General features: G+C 38.5%; 2 protein-coding genes across 3 annotated transcripts; one reads left to right on the forward strand and one right to left on the reverse strand.

The window, feature by feature from the left end:
* The first annotated feature begins 32 nt into the window (after positions 1–32).
* On the forward strand, positions 33–1,824 carry LOC132902781 (uncharacterized). The gene is made up of 2 exons (XM_060949068.1): positions 33–236; positions 501–1,824. The coding sequence occupies exons 1-2, from the start codon at positions 117–119 to the stop codon at positions 669–671; spliced, it is 291 nt and encodes a 96-aa protein (XP_060805051.1). The 5' UTR covers positions 33–116; the 3' UTR covers positions 672–1,824.
* On the reverse strand, positions 1,819–16,085 carry LOC106137401 (uncharacterized protein CG45076). Of its 2 annotated transcripts, XM_060949066.1 has the most exons (10): positions 15,927–16,085; positions 13,189–13,272; positions 8,522–8,716; positions 8,132–8,244; positions 6,803–6,939; positions 6,274–6,435; positions 4,559–4,760; positions 3,811–4,342; positions 3,180–3,298; positions 1,819–2,698 (listed from the first exon to the last, which is right to left on the reverse strand). In XM_060949066.1, the coding sequence occupies exons 1-10, from the start codon at positions 15,996–15,998 to the stop codon at positions 2,551–2,553; spliced, it is 1,764 nt and encodes a 587-aa protein (XP_060805049.1). In that variant the 5' UTR covers positions 15,999–16,085; the 3' UTR covers positions 1,819–2,550. The 2 variants fall into 2 exon arrangements, with proteins under 2 accessions (XP_060805049.1, XP_060805050.1); XM_060949067.1 differs by lacking the exon at positions 13,189–13,272 and having other exon boundaries at positions 15,927–16,081.
* Between the last annotated feature and the right edge of the window lie 4,640 nt (positions 16,086–20,725).

The following is a 20,725-nucleotide window of genomic DNA, read 5'->3' on the forward strand; positions in this document are numbered from 1 at the left end:
TGTCATTGTCAATGTTACTTTGACATTGACAATAGAACTGATCGAAAAATAAAAGTTTACAAAACAACTCAACGTGCTCGTTTACTTTATTGTCTCTTTTATTTATTTCTGCAAACATGGGTAAAAAGAATAAGCCAAAACCAGGATCAGGACCTAAAGCTAACGTATTTAAAGTAGCTGGTGCCAAAAGTTTGAAGAAACCAAAAGCCAAGGCTGTCAATTTGGGTTTAAAAAACGTAAGCATGGATAACCCCTTATGAAAAATATAATTTTTTTCATTTACTTTGTTTGATCATGTTTAACCCAACCTCTTCTTTTTTATCTATGTACTCCTTATTTCCTTCGCATTTCTGACTACCAAATTTATTTAATATATTTTCTTGTAAAAAAGTAAATTATAATTAGGGAAAATGGCATGTGGAATTATTTACATTATTTATTGGCACTTCTTTTGTTGTGGTAAGTGTATAAAAAAGTTTGTTATTTCTGTTCTCTTTCAGATTAAGCAAAAGGTAGTGGACATAGATAAACAGTTCTTAGAAATCAATAAAAATCCAAAGCCTAACCAGCCTCCAAAACCAGTCATACCACCACAGAAGAGAGCAGAGAAGAAGGTTTCTAAAGAAGAAGTTGCAAGCACAGTAGATAAAATTGTTAAAATGGACTTATGACTTAACTAGTCTTCTGAAGGTAGACTGAGCCAACGGTGTTAAAAAGACTGATATGTCATGTTCAGCTGTTTGGCTTTAAAATAGAATTGAGATTCAAATAGTGACAGGTGGCTAGCCCATCAGCTAAAAGAAGAATCCCAAGTTCATAAGCCTATCTCTTAGTCACCTTTTTACGACATGGATGTGTGATTGAGTGGTCCTATTTGTTTTTCTATTGGTGTTGGGAACCACATGGCACTTTATGTACTAGTTCTTTTTATGATTACTTAAGTGCCGTGTGGTTCCCAGCACCAATACAAAAAAGAATAGTACCACTCCATCTCATTCCCATGGATGTCGTAAAAAGCGTCTAAGGGATAGGGTTACAAACTTGGGATTCTTTTTTAGGCGATGGGCTAGTAACCTGTCACTATTTTAATCTCATTTCTATCATTAAGCCAAATAGCTGAACGTGGCCATTCAGTCTGTCCATTTCAAGACTGTTGGCTCTGTCTACCCCGCAAGGGATATAGACATGACCATATGTATGTATGTATGATTACACAATGCCATGTGGTTCCTGGCACTTTAATAGAATACGACCACTCCATCACTTTCCCATGGATGTCATAAAAGGAGACTGAGGGATTGCATGACAAACTTGGGAATCTTGTAGGCAATGGGCTAGCAACTTGTTTCTATTTGAATTTCACCAGGCACTGCAGCTGAAGCTGGCTCTGTCTATCGCGCAAGGGATATAGATGTGATTGTGCAAAACTGTTCACGTTTTCCTTGTGGACCAACTGATACCGCTGAAGTCCTTATAGATGCACCTTAATAAATATTTGCCTTAAGTAAGTACATATAAAAATTTACGACTCATGGGATTCTAATTAAACTGGGAAATTTTATTTTCAATTACAATGGCCCATTGTATAAAGATGTGAAATCATAACAGATTTTTCAATTTATTCATATTTATAATAATAGTATGTAAGTATATTGCATAAATAGTGTTGCAAGTTCATGCAAGACAAATGCATCTATAATATGTACAGCTACTGTAACTAACTGTAAGTTTTTGAAATTGATTTTACAAATAATTGTAATATTTTACTTTGTAAAGTCTTTTTACTGAATGGAGTAGAATTTAAATAAAACCAAACAATGTTAATCTGTCTTTTATTGTTAAAATTTAACAAAATATAACATTATAAAACACTTAACACTAACATTTATTTTTTTTTAGTTTATTTTTTACATTGTTACGGTGGTAGTACATCGTCATACGAGGGAAGGAAGTGCTTTCTTATTTTCGTAATTATATTACGTGCAGAAAGACGTTAGAAAAAAAAACCAAGAGATGTATTGTGCTATTACACTATTCAAGTAAAAGAGAACATGAATAATGCTTAGCGTTACTTTAGAATTAAAATTGGTTTCACCAAACAAACAATGTATCAAAATCTCTATTTGTATAACAATAATGATTTAACACTTACAACAACCTCCACATTAAATGCTTATTTAAATTGCAGTTTTTAAGATTCGGAATCATTTTTTTTTAAACCTGCGTCGAGCTATTTTTCCTGCCCTTTTAGGCTTTATGGAAATTTCCTTAAACAGAAGTAGCAGTACACGATGGGCACTTCATCAAATGAAATATTATCTGTACTACCTACACATTAGCAAGTTTCGTTTAGAAATCGATTATTAATATGTAAAATCATACTGAGCTAACCCTCAATGAAACGTTGTTCCTATTTTCAAAATTCGAACCTTACAAAATTGGCAATCTAACACAGCGTAGTTTAATATCGAGGTTTCGTGCTACAAGTACAAGTGCTCCGGCATCAAGATACATTCACACTATTAGAGAAAATGCAGTAAGTTCAAGTAATTATTCTTCGTCAGTGACGTCAGGTTCCGCCTGCTCGTCTTCGCTGACGTCAGCGGCGTCTGCGGCCGCTTCAGGAACGACTTCGGGACTGGCTGGCTCTTCTACGATGGGTTCTGGTTCCGTTTCTGCTTCTGCTTGAGCTGGTTCACTGTAAGAGTTTATTCATTTTATTTATTTTGGTAGTTAATGACTCGTAGTGTGTTTAAGTAGCAGTAGTATCTATGTAGGATCTATATTTTCGTGATTTAGTAGGTAGATAGTACTTATAGTTTTCAAATATGAGAAATATTCATTGTTTAACTTGAAACTTTGCCAGATGAGCAAACGTGGAAAAATATTTATCTTTATATTTATTTATAAAACGAACAAAAAAGAGGAAGAGGCCGCCCGCCATCGACAACCCAAGACGACGAACGTCTTGGCGCAGAAAAGGGAGGAAACCCGACCCCACATAACGGGAACAGGGACAGAAGAAGAAGAAGTTTATACAAACATTTATAGCCAATTAGAACGAATAAAATAGTATTGTCTTTATGACAAGCTGGGTACAAGCGATTCCACTTTCTTTGTACAAAAAGTTGGGCGGGGAAGTTGAAGATGACCACTGTCTATTGGACTGGACATCTTACCTTTCTACAGCATCAGTAAAAGCCTCATTGTCTCCAGCAGATTCACTCTTGGACAACTCTTCTAAACGAGCTGCTGCAAGTTCAGATTCTTGTCTTGCAATCTCCGCTAGTTCAGCAGCCTGAAATTAAAAGACGTCGAATTTAAAGACCCTGACGTTTTACGTTGGTTGGACGATGGTTATCGTGTGATAAGTCAGGTTTTTGTAAGGATGAGTCAGTCAGTTGTATTTTATTCATACATACATATAAGAAGTCACGTCATATCCCTGCCTATCCCAGGAAGAGCCAACAGTCTGTAAAAGACTAAAAGACCACGTTTTACTGTATGGCTTTATTAAGGAATTGAGATTCAAATAGTGACAGGTTGCTAGCCCATCGTCTACAAGTGGAACCTCAAGTTTATGAGTTATCCCTTAGTCGTCTTTTACGACTTCCATGGGAAAGATATGGACTGGTTCTGTTCTAAAGTGCTGGAATCCACACGGGTTATTGTAATATTATTTAATTTTAATAGTAATCCTTTTGAATGAAATTTATTATCATTAGGACATAATCTTTACTATCATTAATGCCCAACATATGAAATTATTGGTCTGTAAACCAATTTCTAGAAGCCTGATTTAAAAAATACCTGTCGTGCAAGTTCTGCCTCTCGCTCTTCCTGTGCCTGCTTCTCCAACTCTTCCAAACGTGCGAGTTCCTCTTGTCTCCTTTGTTCTGCTTGCCTCTCCTCTTCTAATCTAGCTTCTTCCGCTAACCTCGCCTCTTCCGCCAATCTGGCCTCTTCTGCTAATCTTGCTTCTTCGGCTAATTTGGCTTCTTCGGCTAACCTTGCTTCCTCTGCCAACCTAGCTTCTTCCGCCAGTTTTGCTTCTTCCGCTAGTCTCGCCTCTTCTGCAAGTCTTGCTTCTTCTGCAAGCCTTTCTTCTTCAGCTTTCTGTTTCTCAGCTAATCTTGCTTCTTCAGCTAGGCGGGCCTCCTCTGCAAGGCGAGCCTCTTCAGCCTTACGGGCTTCTTCCTCAGCTTGTCTTGCTTCTTCTTCGGCTCTGCGCTTTGCCTCTTCAGCTTTGCGGGCGTCTTCCTTCTCTTTTTCTGCCTTCCGCTTTTCAGCTTGTTCCCTTTCTTTGCGAGCAGCGTCGTTCTTTGCTTCATCTTTCAGTGCCCTGAAAGTAGTTTTTAAAATTGTTAATTGTTTATTTTTCTTTGCTTTCAGTCATACATCTCATCTCAGTGACGACCTCTCGGATAATCTCAATATAACACTGTTAGTATTTGATTGTGACATGGCTTTTATTAAAAATGTTTAAGATTTATTAAATCTTTTGTTTGTTTGTTTGTAATATATTTTATTAACATTTGATATATTGCCGTTTACTCACTTTTCTTCAGCGATGTGGGCTTCTGTTCGCGCTTTCCTCTTGATTTCCGCCAGGTCTACAGACGGAGTCAGAACTGGTTCCGCAGTTGTAGCACGGAATCTCGCCTCCCTTTCGGCTTTCGCAGCTTTCAGTTCCAAAGCAGGATCTTCCATTATCTGAGGAGCCTGGAACTTACGGCTCGGCCTCCATGGTAGCAGTTTCACTGCACCGAGGCCAATATTATAGACTCCGAATAAATCATTAACCATGGAGAAATAGATAGCTGAATTAATCCATATGTTTTTTGTGCACCCTCGTCAAGCAACTTTGATTTATTTTAAAGAACGTAAGGATTTTATTGGATATCGTAATCGGTAATTATCAACAAAGGTGCAATCGCTTTTTCTGGTATCAATGAAGTTGATTTTAGTGTCGCTTGTGATGTACGCGTAATTCAAAGTTGCATTACCGTGGATGCATTGCTATGAAACAGCTAATTATTTCTCATGGTCTTTTCAGAAGAAGAGCAAGCGCCGTAGCAGTCCATTCGAGATGCTCTGTCATCCAAGCTGTTAGACCCCAGCTGAAGCTCGATGGCAAAGCCGAATGAGAACATTGCTATGGTTTTGGAAGAATCTTGGTGCTTGCTGCATGCTGTGATGCTACATAGATGTTTGAACCCACCCTTTCGGATCGTAATAGAAATTTTAGCTTTGAAAAGTGATAGTATAACTGTGTCAGTGACATGGTGCTCACAGGTATTTTACTGTATTCGAATAATATAATACATTGGTGTCAGGACAGGACATTTCCTTGTGTAAAATTTAGATTTCAGATTTTCAGATTTCTACATTGTGGTTTGCACTTACTGTGGATGTTGGACAAATACACGTGTGAAGAATTTGTATCGTCTTGTGTATTTTGTTTAAAATCGTTATTGGATTTATTATCTTTAACTTATTAGTATAGACAGCGAAGCATTATTCCAAGCGTGTGGATTTGAGGCGTGACATAGGGCAACTATCATGCAAATTAAAACGACTACAGTTCTGGTAAAAATCCTTTAATGTTAAGTAAAATCAGTTCTGTTAAGTGAAAACGAGAAGTCTCGGTCACCGAAAAATCTGGCGCAGTATACCGCGCTATCACAACGATGACTAGAAAATACATTACAAATAATATCGTTCGAATATCGTCGTAGAAAAATAAGTTAAATCTTGAATATGATTAAAAAAATAGATGATCTGGGTTAGTCGGAGCGTTATACCGAGATCAGAGAGCGCGAAGGGCGAACGTGGCGCGGGCGCAGGATAGCCGGGCGTCGAGTCTGCTTGTACAATTTTGCGATTATGGCCGTATAAAGGTGCCTTAAAGGTATATCAGATAGCGGGTTTCGAAGAGCTTGTTCCTAACGCTTCGATCTTGCCGTGATATGGCCATCACGACGTCCTTATCCAGTCATAATCGCACTATAAAAATTGCAGAAGGGACGAAGGATACGCCCGCGCCGCGCCGCGGGGGTGTGAGCTACGCGCACTGCGCCGCCGTCGGCTGTTCCGGCGCGCCGCCCGCTGCAAGAGACACCACACACAGTGTTAGACACGGACTTTATCTTCCATTTTAAATCTGTTTTTATCCCCGCGGGGCGCGAAGCTGATTTTAGAATTGTTTTACATCTCCATTTATATTCAAGCGAAGGGTCGAAGCGAGCGTAGCGTTGCGACGTTATGAGGTACCTGTGGCCTTCTCGACGGCCAGGCCGGCGGCTGCGAGCCTGTTCTTGGCATAGAAGGAGAGTAGGTTCACGTCATCCCTGATGCTGAGCTCCTTGTAGAGAGGTCTTCGGCTAGAGAAGGCCTTGTTACCGGAGTAGTGCACGCACGCGAGGTGTCCGCGTCCTGGAGAGAACACCTCATGTTACCACGGGGACACACTTAAGGCTGCCAGGTGACTGGTCAATTTAAATATCTCAAAAACAATTTCAATACTATTCAACTCCAAGTAATCTAGCATCTATTTTTGTTGACATAAGATTCTAACGAAATCTCTTTATCCAGATATCCAGTTTGGCGACATGGCAGCCCTAATCAAATTGGAGCTTAAATGTTAGTCGGATATGGTAAAAACTCACTAGGGAGTGTAACATGTAGCGTATTTTTTTATTAAATAAATTATTACTGATACATAATTTGTGTTTGAAAACAAAGTTTATAACTTCAGTTGCTACACTGAGGATTGTTTAATTATGTCGTTTGTCTGTCTTACCAGTAAACCTCTTGGCGGGCTCGTTGTAGAACGAAATGTTGTGGATGTTGCCGGCAACACTGCGCAGTGGCACAAGAAGCCTGGCGATATAAGCGTCATTGCTGAATCTGTATGGGATTGGCTCGCCATATCCATACCTGCAACATGAGATAAAGAATGTAGAATAATACCTTGCTCCAGCAGTACTTTATGTAGATAATATTTCTGGACCGTCAGAGATTTGAGACTGAATAAAATGAAAGTAGAAGAGATGGAGAGTTCAGTATGAGATGTTAAAGATGTGATTCACACAGATAAACACAAAGTGTGACGACATCATAATTTAAAATACTGAAGAGTGAAAGTCCAAAAAAAATACTTTTAGAAAAATACTTTACGAACAGAGGCCTCGAAATAATAAGGGTGTTTGATTATTTATATAAACATAATTGTTACCATCATGATGACGCCTAGTTCCGCAAATAATTTATTACATCAGGACACAAAATGCTGTAAAACATTTTATTGGGACGGCACGCAAACATTAGCTGGCATTTAACCAGTCTATAATTAAATACATTTGCCATGACTTGCCACGTCACGAAACACAGCGAGTGCAAAATTTGGCTGTTCAGGCGACACCCACGTGGAATTATTGTTCTTCTAAGAACACAAAATTTCATATCGCTAAAAATATTGACAGGCTTTTGTCACTGGATTGATCATTCACTTCTTCATAAGTACAGTTGACATTGCCAAATGATGCAACTAATTGCTGGTCTTCAATGTCAGTGCCAGGGCTTGATAGGCGCATCAATGGATGAGTTATTTCTGTACTGTTACATTGGCCAGAGAAAAACTTGACCTAGCACAGGTGCAATGACAATGTATTGGCGTTAACCTTCATTCATTAGACGTTTTCCTTCTAGATATTTTTAACTTACGAGTATAAGGTATGGGTGTGGGTATGATGACGGTTAAAACTAAATTTAGGTTTCGTTTTGGACAGGTGATATCCAAATTTGGAAAAGAGAAACTGGAGATGAGGGTACAAATCAGAGCCAAATTTAATAGATGTAAAGTTGTACTTTCGCAGTTTAATATTCAATGTTGAAATGTACCTACATGGTCAACTTAGATCTTAATTAAGGTCGTTACAACACGGAATTGTAATAATAAAGAATTACCTGAAGTCAATTCAGCAATTGAAGGCATTTCTGAATTGACTGTCAAAGAAGTGGTTAACCAACATGAACATGACCGACATCTTAAACTCGTAGAATATGACTTGTTTAGATATTTATAATCTGAAGGTAGGTCAAGAATCAAGATACAGAAGTAAGCACTCACGAGTAGATAGTGTCAGCTGGTAGCACGGAGGCAGCGCGGGGGACCACAGAGCGGGCGCGCTGCAAGAGAGCAGCGGTGTCTGCGCGGATGCGGCGGCTCTCATCTTCGAAAGCCTAAAATAGTCACAGCAAATTCTTAAGTTTTCTTTTGCAGATGTCTCGAAGTTGCAAATCTCGTCTTTGGAAGATTGAAAATTATGAAATTAAGTTAATCATCTTATGACTGTTTGGTTGTGACCATGGTTGGAACCATTAGCTAACAAATTATGTTATGTTATGCTGATGACAATAAATTTTCTGAAGTGTTGGACACAAAATTGTGCCTAATTTAAAGTTAAGGCCTATGCGAATTCTTTTTTCATAACCACATGCGGCTGTACACGCCACTCACCTTGGTAGACTCCGATCTGAAGAAGTCATCGACAGCCGAGACTGCGAGGGTGGACCTGGAGCGATGGTTGATGCGGTCCAACTCCCTGAGGATGACGGATGGACGAACACGCACTCTGACGATGTGGTGCGGCGGCTCGGGATACGTGACGAGTCGGGTGACGCTGCGAGTCGTGGGGCGGTATATTAATTCAGCCTGAAATTTTATTGGCGAGTGTCAGGTGATTTTTTTTTCTTGAGCTTTTGAATGAATGTGGCAAAAGTAGTGATAATTTTAAAATTCTAATTTAAAACATCGTTTTTATATTGTATGTTTTGAAGAATCCAAATTGTACTTTTGTTACATTCAGATGAATCACGTTGTGTTATAATGTTGCGATAGTCATCGTAGTTAGCCTTTTCTCGTGGTATGGTCTCAAGTATTCAACCAACTTAAAGGTTTTTATAAAGGTACTTTATTTGATGTCTTTAAAGATAGCTGCTTAATTATGACAAGAACACCAACTTGCAATAAAGGCTAAAAACTGTCGTTGCAACTTCATAACATTATAAAATAGTTTAAGCTCGTGTACTTCATTGGTGCTTTTAACTTCATAAAAATCGCCAAAAGCTTGATTCAGTTGCTATAAAGCTATTAAAAGACGACGTTAATTGCTTCACAAATATAAGAGTGAGTAGATAAAAAAGAAATATGCTTGCATAGGTAAAAAAGCTTAATGATGAAAGAAGACTATGAAAATACTAAAAAAAACTCTACAATTACGTTATTTGAAAAGCGAGAGTCATGCATGAAATGAAAGAACATTACAGTTACTTTAAAACTCTGTAAAAAGGAGGACAATTTTACGTAAATGACCTTAATTCTAACATAATGATCCATCTGTCAATCTTAGCATTTTAATTACCTACCTGTCTAGATTAGATATTTTGTATTTCTCAAAAACTATCATTCAGGAGTGGTAAATCGTTACAAATCTGTACTTGAACAATACTCAACATTTAGGTACTTATGCTATATTTTTTATATTGACATTGATCTATTCAATGCCTTTTTATAATTTCAAACATCGAAAGTAATATTACCCCTTGTTTCCACTGAAATTCGTTTACGAATAGCGAATCATAGAACTATTTCTGGCGCACCTTATTGCGCGTATCATCAATGGCAGAGTGAATCATCTAATAAAATTAGACCAAGGAATATAATACTCTGATATTTAGATGATATAATGATTGATTCGCCCGTTTTTTGAAAACTGGTGTTAACTTCATATCAAGTAGGTAGGCTTAGATAAAAATGTATCAAAACTAAAAACAACTGAAAAGGCTTCAACCTCAAAAACTAGATTTCTTAAACATTTTGTTTTGCTTTTTATTGGCTAATTTAAATTAATATATTTTCTACCCTCTAGATTAACATAATCTTGGAACTGCTAAAAATGTTATTTTCTCCTCATGGCTCTGTTTTCCGATACCTTTTCCCTTGATTTTTTACTTCCTTTACAATTCAAAGCTTGCGTGTCTTAGACCTTATCTTGCTTTCCATTCGGCAGATTGCTCAGTTTCCAAAAAAACAATTCTTACTTAAGTTCTATTCTGTTCTTTTTCAAGAAAACACATCAACCACTATCCAGTTTAGTTCTCAACGGTTTAAAATAGATAACTTCGCAAAATAGTAATTAAAATTTGGCAAACACAGTCATATCGAATTACAACTTTAGGTGGCCAAATCTGCGGAAATATCCACTTTACAATCCATTGCGTCCTTTGATACAACTAACGTTTACAAAATCTTAGATGGCGAGTAATGGATGTGAGTAACTGGCTGGGCGTAACCGTCTACATGAGTGGCCTTTGGACTGGAGCCAACTTTTCACTTTCCTTGATTTTCTTCCAGTCATTGTTTTAGAGAATCGACATCCGGTCCAAAGTTTTACTAAACTGATTACAAGGTTAGAGTTTGTTTTGATAGTGTCATTGAAGTTCAGTTAACCATCATATTTATATAAGTAATTTTAGTTTTAAAAAAGATTACCTATTACAAATAATTATTTTATATAGGATAAGATATTTTATATAGCTACCTTTTAGCCATCGCTCTGACGACAATATTTCATGGAAGTATAATAACTTGTACACCATATTGTGTAACCGATGATTGCTGCTCTAAAATATTTTACGGTATTCAAAATTGTATTTTAATGTTCCTTTCCACATGATTTTATTCCAATTTTCCAATTAGAATTTTTAGATTTGATGTGAAATTAAGTTAATACATTAAGATGGCCCAGTTAATACCCTTGTAACATTCCAATAACTGATAAATTATAACAAGTATAAATTATGCGACGAACCACATATCAACTTAAATAATATCAATTAGTTTTCATTCTTTAGTAGCCAAATCGTCAGGAAATATAGCCAAGAATTAAACTAACACTAGGTAATCGACTAAGTTTTATAAGGAATATTTATTCAATTATTTCAGTAGACGATGCAATTGACACGCAAAGATGAGAGAGTTTTCAGTCAATAAGTAGGTATAGGTAATAACAGTTACTTATACAGAGGCCAAATGAATGAAAAACATGATGCGCGTATCTTGTTCGTTCTTACCGAGATGCTATTTTTACCGGAAAACATGTTTACCACAACGTCAATCCTAAAAATTTTATGTATCAAATTAAATCTTATTTTCGAGATATCAGACATCATTACTCAGTAACGGAAAATATTTATATACTATGTATGTAATCGCTAGATTTCAACACGAGTAAAATCCCGTTTAGTCCCGATCTCGTGAGAAATTCGGAAAATATATTTTCTTAGTTAATTATACTATTCTAAGAATGTGTTAGATTTTAGTTTCCTACACCAAGTAGGTAGGTGTGACGATCAGTCGTGCATGATGAATGTGAAAATTAAAAAAAAAATCTATTTGTGAGCCTAACATTCGAAACTACCTACCAAACAGATTATGAATAAATTTTTATTTATTTATATATTTATGTACATCAAGAAAAAAAAATTAAACTATGGAGAAAATTAGTAGATACAAGGGCACCACTTATTTCTTGAGAAATTTCTTCCAATAGCCCCACGGCAGGAAAATGTAAAGAAAGGCATCGGCTTGTGTACATAATTAGTAAGCTATAAACTTACTGATACTAATAAACGGATTTTTGTTGTGTCATATAGGTATTACAATTATAGATCGATACATTAATAATTCAGATTCGGAATAACAGTTGGTTAAACTATTATTAATTCTGTCTTAATTGAAATAGACGACACGACGCGTTCGCGACCGGAGCCCCGTCATCCAAGCTGAAGGGACTTGGCAAGCCGAAGTGGTCAAAATGAAAAACAAAGCGGTGATATTTAATTTTACTACCGATGTGAACAATTAAATAGGTCGAGTCTGAATTAGATTTGCTCTGTTCTCACCTGTTTATGTTTTACTTGATGAAGTTTATGCTGTTTGGAAGAATTATAATTTTCTTTCCCGCACTCATCGTAAGTCTTCTATACGACTATAGATCTGCACTGCACAAATTGTTTCATATTTAAAACACTACATACGAGTATGTTGAAAATAAACCTAATTAAAGTTTTAGATGGGTTCGTAATTCACATGATCACAGAAAAAAGAAACTTATTAAAGTTAAAGTTCAAAAGTCGATTGAAACTGTTGGCTCCTGTCTGGATTGCCATTTCAATCTGGCACTGATGAATCACCCAATCAGTCAATGGAGAATTCCACTTCGTAATTTATTCCTGTTCCATTTCGTTACTTTCTTTTTGTTATACTAGGTACCTATATCGGTGCCAATAATCAATAAAATATACATACATATAATCACGTCTATATCCCTTGCGGGGTAATCAATAAAAAATTTTACGAAATATCCGTAGCAACTGAACGTAGGTAATTTAAACTGTAAAAACATTGTATTATAACTTTTTATTAAGTTATTGAACCGATATAATAAAATAAATGTATGTTAATCTTTCCTATTAATTTAATTCAACAACAAAATTAAATAAATAAAGATATAAAATACTAAATAAGTATTTTTTATCTTTATTTCTTTAATTTAACAATTAGCTTTATTCTTCTAGTACCTCGTTAATCTACATAATTTATGTATCTTTTATATTATAAAGAATCTTACTGCTTATTGTTAAATCTTACTAAACATCGATTATCAAGTACCCAATAACTGTAACTAATTGGTAAATAGCGCAGGCACCAAAGATTATTTTCAGGTGTTTGTTGGGTGTCGCTCAAGGGCGTCTGGTCGGCCCTCTGCTTGTTATGTATACGATAATTTTAGTTATAATACAAAGTTATTTAACAACTGAACATCTTTTCAGAATGTGAATGACTAAATATCATACATATGATGATGGTTACGAGTACTTCGCTGCCAAATGCCGTGTAATGATGTGCAATGAACGCAGCTGTGCTTTACTGTGCTTGAAGCTCTTATAAAGCCAAACTATGGAGTCATTATCTGTGTCCGGTAAATCCTTAGCTATTTAGCTTCAGAGCCCGGAGTCAACTAAGTTACCTAGATGATTTGGTGGTAGAGGTAATTGCGATGTAAGCCGTACTATGATGCGAGTATTTACATGTATATTTACATGATCTTCGATCCAACTCACCTGAGACAACTTGGGAATGTATGTGATGTACGGGACGTGGTAGTATGGTAGTAATGTTGAGAGGTAGTACGTTGACGTCAGCGGCTGAGTCGGCAATCAAAAAGTGCTTGTTAAACTCCTTTTCTAAATCATCTTGTATTTGGTAGATTTATTTATAAGTTGTTTTGATGTCATTAAGTGTATCCGATTTTAAATATTTTTGGTTTTCGTATTTAAAACGTGAACTAGGGATGCAAAAAGCCGTGGAATACCCGATGAGCTAGTAAACTGTAAATGTTTTTAATCTTAATTTCATCTTAAACGTCTTGGATCATTTGTGTCTACCCTACGGTAACAAACTATTGCAAGATTCCTTCCATTTATACCTATTCGTGATATAGTCTAAAGAACTGACCTTTTAAGGCTTCGCAAAAGGCCTATTAAATTAAGAATGAAAAAGGGATAAGCCTATTGAAAACACAGACTACAAATTTTGGTAGATTTTTTGGTGGATATGAGACAGCAAATTTTCAAAGAGAATTAAGTTTATAAAACAAATAATGTTGCTCTCTCTACTACAAATTGTGATATAATACTTTTATGTCGATGTTTCACTATTTCTTTTTGAAGTTTTCATAATCCATATATGTAATGTAATATAGCAAACGTTATAGTGTAATTCTGATTTGCCTTTTATAAATAAAAAAATCTGTAGCATAACCGAAAGTAAAGGTAATTTTTAAACTGCTTAATGTTATCTCCTATTCGATGGTGCGTAATTCTTAAGGTTTTCAAAAGCCCAGTCCAATTTACATAACTCCTACCCTTAGTTTCTATATAATAATTTATCGAAACTAACTTAAATATTAGTTTTGGAGACTAAACTAAATGTCCACAATAATATAAGTGCCACAGTGCTTATGTTTATATGAGAATCTGTTCAAATACCTATGAGCTTTATTACCTTTAGCATTTCTGTGAATTTTCTTTACACTAAACTATCATTGGATACAAGTTGTAGCTTTATTTGAAAGCAATAATTATAAACATCCTCGAAAGTTTAGTCGATGAAGTCATGGCGTCGTGCGTCGTAAACACAACGCGAGCTATTTCCATTCAGTGTTTATTTTCATTGCTGGCTTTGTAGCCATGGAATTTTTCAATTCTTCTCTGTAAACTACCATTTAGATCTTTTTATTTAGAAAGAGAATAGATATTCAGAAAATACACAATACATCCAGAACAATGTGTTAGTAAACAAGACCAAGTCTATTTTCGGTCTCTGTACCTATCTGTAGGCAGGTGGAATAAAGAACGAAGGACAGAAAATATTAGAAAACGCAAAGCTTTATTAAAAATTCAGTCTAAATAATATTTTAAATAAATAAAGTAAATAACATCAAAAAGCTCTAGATTCACTTCTACTTATTATAAAGTAGACCGATCTCATTTGCGATACAGCGAATACTGATGATTAAAAAGGTAAAGGTTACTAGGGGACAGGCGTTGAGAAGTTAGGGGCGAGTAGGAGAGGGGTGTGGGGTACAAGGATGTAGGAAGGCTGGTCGGGAGCCGGGCTACACGCGGTAGTGGTAGTGACGGTAGGTGGTGCCGTAGGGCAGGCGGCCGCTCGCCGTGGACGAGTAGGAGTAGCCGCCGGGTCTGCCCAGGTTGGACGACCGCTCGCTCGTGTATGAGTAACCACCCGGACCGGAGCCGCTGCGCCTCTCCACCGTGTTGCTATAGGAACTGCGTTGAGGAAGTCCGTTGCCCGTCGCGCGCTCCGATGTACTCGAGTAAGAGTATGAGTACTGCTCTTCGGCGCGGCGCGGAAGCGGCTCGCGGTCCACCACCACGTAGTGCCTCGGCGTCTGCAACAACCGGGCCCTTAGCACCACCGCCGACCTCCTCCACCGCCACCCTCGCACCAACCCGACCGACTAGCTTACTAGCGAAAGCGACACACGACAAACGAACGACCCGACCGATCAATACGTGGCGTAGTTGCTGTAGAAGACGTGCCGATGTGCGGCATGCAGCGGCCGGCCGTGCGCCTGCGCCAGCGCCACGTCCATGTGGTCGCGCGGCGTGCCCAGCGGGTCCGCGGCGTACGAGCGCTCGCGCTGTCCGATGGCCGCCAGCACGCGCTCGCGCGTCCTCTCCCGCGGCGACACGTACGGCGCGAGCGGCGCCAGCTTGGCCTCGGGCTTGGGCGGGATGTTCTGCCGCACGACCGGCTCCAGCACGCTGACGCGCGCGCCGGGTCTCGCGCGCCGCCCGAACGCCGTGACCGGATCGGGCACGAGACTCGGACGGGGCACGAACGGCACCTTCTCCCAGTCGCCTACCGACGGCCGCTGCAAGCGGAGAAGTCGCCGTTAGTCGGGCGGCCGCGACTCCAGCCGCGGCTATATTTGGCGCGCTCGGTAGCTCCGCTTTCAACTTCGAATCGATGCGAAAATGACCCACTTGTGGAATGCTACCACGTCGTTCGCCTTTGCGAATCGGCTGGCCGGTGGACTAGACTGGACACTTATGAAAGCAATGATGTTTACAAGCATTTATGATGTTCAATTAATTGTCTTTTCCACGAAAATATTTCGATTTGTGCTTTCACCATTGGCACTGACGAAGTCACTGGATATAATAGAACAATCAAAGGACGCGAGTGGTCGAGATGGTGCGAGGAATGCCCGGCTCCCGGGGAGAGTGGAGCGAGGTGCGGTGCACGTTCAGGTGTTAGACAGACGAAGACTTACCGTGACTGAGCTGTATGTTGAGGTGGGCCTGTAAGGGCGGCGGGTCGTGTAGAAATCACTCTCGTACACCATGGTTGCGGCTTGTGTTCGTTCGGCTGAAACTCGCGACGGTCAGTCCTCGACTGAGGCAGCTGAGAGCGCTGCGCGCGCGCCGCGACGCCACCGCCCCTATTTTTAGATCGCTGTCATTGCAATTTTTACGTCACTCCTGAAACCCACTGCGCGGCTTTCAGACTTTATAAAATGTTGCGGCCTAGTGATGTCAAGTGGGTGAAGGATAATCATGCCGAGGAATGCAAGGGAATAACAAGAGAATTATGAAAATAACCAGCGAGGAACGTGGGATCGTTTCTGACTCATTTGGATGAACCCTTGAAGTTCTTTTATTATCGCGTCCCATTAGGTGTGTGGGACGTCTCACGTAGGTTGCGAAGACGATTGTTTGTTTACGTTTTGAAAAAGGTCGTAATTTGAATCACTGCACGGTTTTAACACCATTACAGCAGCGACGAATGATTCCAACGACGTCAGCTAGCTCATTATAAAAGTATAATAGGGCGTAAATACATAATTTTAAATATTTTTTTTATCCTTTACGGGGTAGACAGAGCCAATAGTCTCGGAAAGACTGGGCCACGTTCAGCTGAATTGAAGTTGAGATTCAGACACTGATACCTATTTTGTAAATTATTTTGCTACTTTACCGGAAAGATAATTAAATAAAAATTCAGATTAAAAACTGACAAGTCGATACTTGTGAAGGAAACTTTCTTAATTTTCCGACCAAAAAATTTATGTGTGAGTAACCATTTTGGCATTGCAAGTTACTTTTTTGATAAAAATGTGCGTTGTCATTATCACCGGTAGAACAATTTGCATCTGCTTTGTCCTTTCTAACAATGTCAGCATATAAATTTCAGTAGTCATCTCCGGAGTGTGTCATGCATATCGGTAGTAGGTTATTTTTTTATAGATTCAGTGCCTAGTGGTTCCCGGCGTAAATAGAAAAAATAATAGGATTTCCACCTTACCACGTTTAGCTGTATGACTTGATGGAATTGAGATTCTAGTGACAGGTTGTGATGAGGACAACTAGTCCTGATTTATAATTTTTGACGAAATAAAACTCTGGACTCGATAAAAAGATGTGTATTCGGAAAAACGTTCAAAAAAAGGCGGGAAGATTTTTCTTCTTTTTTTTTTACAATGGAAATTGCGCACAGATAATTAATTGGCGCAAACATGCCCCCGGGCGTTGAAAGCCTCTCTTTCAACCAAACTCTGCGTCGACGGGTAGAGGGCAAATCCTATTGAAAGCTCTTCGTATGACTCCAACAGATGTGGTGATGTCTGCCACCCGAACAATTCCATCTGCTCCAGGATGGACGGCAATGACTCTTCCCAATCGCCATTTGAGAGGAGGTAGATGATCTTCCTTTACGACGACCAATGCACCCAGCTTCAGTGTATCGTTGCCCTTTTGCCACTTGGTTCTGTGCTGCAACTCAGACACGAACTCCTTACTCCAACGAGCCCAAAAATGCTGGCGTAGCTGCTCTATTCGTTGGAAACGTGATAATGAAGCAGTGGAATGGTCCTTGATATCATGCCGTGGAAGTGAAGTAAGAGGCCGGCCTATCAAAAAATGTCCTGGAGTCAATGGGGTGCAATCTGCTGGATCGGAAGACAGAGGCGTCAGTGGACGTGAATTTAATATTGCCTCAATCTGGACTAACGTGGTGTTAAGCTCTTCAAACGTAAGGTTACAATTTCCCAACACTCGCCTAAGGTGGAATTTTGTTGACTTGACACCCGCTTCCCAAAGACCGCCGTAATGAGGGCTATACGCAGGGATAAAATGGAATTTGATACCATCATTAGCTAATTGTTCGCTCAAGGAATCACAATTAGTTTTAAGAAACTTCGAAAGTTCATTGCAGGCCCCTACGAATGAGGTACCGTTATCGGAATAAATATCATCGGGCTTTCCCCGTCGCGAAATAAATCGAAATAATGCTAGTAAATACTTATTACTCGTTAAGTCACTCACCAGCTCCAAATGGATAGCTTTAGTGGTGAAACATACAAAAATTGCAATGTACACTTTTATCAGCTTACATCCGCGACCTTGCCGACTAGCAGCCATGATGGGACCAGCATAGTCCACACCAGTGCACTGAAAGGGGTAACCGCCTGGAAGGAGACGCTGCTGTGGTAAATTGCCCATTATGGGACTAACTGTTCTACCTGATATGCGACAGCAACGTACACACTTACGATAACAACTCCTCGCTAAATTTCGTCCGCCTATAGGCCAGTACGAATCTCTAATAGAAGCCAACATCAATTGTGGGCCTGCATGCATTAACCTTATATGTTCAAATTCAAAAAGTAATTTTGTAAATTTATGAGTGGACTGTAAAATAATAGGGTGCTTTTTCTCAAAACAAAACAAGGAATTAACTAAGCGTCCTCCAACACGCATTATTTTATTATCATCAAGAAATACATTAAATTTAATAAGGGCGCTTTTATTTGGCAATTTACGATTACCAGAAAGCATTTCATACTCAGGAAATGATTCCTTTTGACTTTGGATAATGACAACATTTAGTGCATCCTGCAAATCGTCTTGTGACAGAAATTTACTAGCTGTAGGCTTTTTTCTACACAATTTAATAAATTTTAAAACAGTACCTACAGCGCGGATAAGCCTTAAATAATTTGAAAATCTACTAATATCTATAAGAGTGTAACTTAGACTATCTTTACGAATAGTAGCGCTCAAAGAAACAGAAGGTCGAGTTTCAGGCAGATCGTTTAACTCTAATGATTTACATGGAGAAGGCCAATGTGAATTAGGTTGCTTTAGAAAACTGGGACCGCTCCACCATAAGTCTAAATATTAGTTTTTGCAGTCATATGACCTAACTCTATATTCAGACATGAAATCTCGATACATAGTGCCATAGTCAGGCTTTGATTTCAGTCTACGTTCTAGAGAATAAAAACATTTAGATGCCCTTCGGAATGAGTCTCCTAACATAGAAGGACTTTGCTTCATTGGAATACGAACACAAAAATGACCATCTTCTAAACGTGTCGTATTTTTCAAAAAATGTTCCTCACATAACCTTTCTTCAGGTGAATAATGAGAGAATGGAGGGTTTATCTCTACCAGATTCCAAAACTTCGCCAAATCATTGCGAATTTTATTAAAATCATCATTAAAAAGGGAATCTGTCTGAGTAAAATTACAAGAAATATCATTTGACCTACGCTTGCCTTGATTATAAGTAACAGGACCGGAAACTATCCAGCCTATTAATGTGTCACACAGTACCGGCTTACCTATGCCTAGTCTAATTCTCTGTGACCCGACCAAGTCCCAGAAGAGATCAGCACCTATTAATATATCTACTTCTGACGGCTTATTAAATGTGGGGTCCGCTAAAAATATGTTATCTGGAATATTCAAGTCTAAAATGTCGATTTCACGACAAGGCATAACACCCATTAATGATGGCAAAATAAAACAACTTAACTTTGCAGTATAAGAGTTGTATAAAGACGTCATCTTTACCTGACAAATTTTGCCTACGTGAGAACTCACGTTATTTATGCCATAGACTGAACCATTGACATGACTAGTATTCAAATTGAGCCGAGTACATAAGCGTTCTGTCATAAATGATGAAGTGCTACCACTATCAAGCAGGGCCCGCACTATGTGCTCACGATCGTTCTGATCACATAACTTGATAAGAGCGGTAGACAACAAAACACCACCGCGGTGTTCACCGTTACCACCACAAGACGAACTGAGATCCGCAGACAAAGTTAAATTATTTGCACTCGCATCAGTGCTTGTCCCAGCGTCAGCGGGCGGCAACGAAGGTATGGAAACAAATGAGCTATCTCGTGATGTATTTTCATTAGCATTATTATTGCAAGAATTTGAAACATGCTTATTATCCGTTGAATGCAACAATATATTGTGACGGCGTTTACACAATTTGCAACCCGGCCTTTTACAACGATTGGCGAAATGACCAACACGAAAACAATTATAACAAACTTTATAGTTAGGCATTAACTTGTAACGGGCGTCTACACTAAGCACAAGGAATTGTGAACAACTACTTAACAAGTGATCCGACTTACAGTGCGGACACAACTTATTATTTAAATTATAATTATTGGGATTCGCAACAAGCATAGATTGTATTCTACCTGTACTATGCTTAGAGGGAGAAGCATTATTGCGAGCTCGCGCTAACTCTAAGGTTTCCAACAAGTCAGAGCGCGTGCGAATGAATTGTAGGAATGTACTAAATGTTATTATTATATCTTTATCTATGCGACCCTTATGATCCTCCCACTCACGCAATGTTTGCTGAGGTAATTTACAAGTCACTATATATATTAATAAAGTGTCCCAGTGTTTCACAGGCTCACCTAGTGACTCCAATGCACGTAGATTTTTATTAAGTTGATCAATTAAATCTTTTAACACAAAAGATGACTCTTTCACTATAGTGTTTAAATTAAATAAGGAGGATAAATGATTCTGCACCAATAATCTTTTATTGTCAAAACGATCACATATCAATTTCCAAGCTATGTCGTAATTTCCGGCTGAAAACTCAACGGCATGAATTACAACAGCAGCAGATCCCTCCAAAGACGCTCGCAAGTAATGGAATTTATTAATTTGGTCAATTTCGTCATTACTATGAATAAGGCTGATAAAAGTGTCACGAAACTCCAACCAATTGCTATAGGTCCCGTTGAACTTT

The sequence above is a fragment of the Amyelois transitella genome, chromosome 18, assembly GCF_032362555.1.
Source record: "Amyelois transitella isolate CPQ chromosome 18, ilAmyTran1.1, whole genome shotgun sequence".
Classification (NCBI taxonomy): domain Eukaryota; kingdom Metazoa; phylum Arthropoda; class Insecta; order Lepidoptera; family Pyralidae; genus Amyelois; species Amyelois transitella.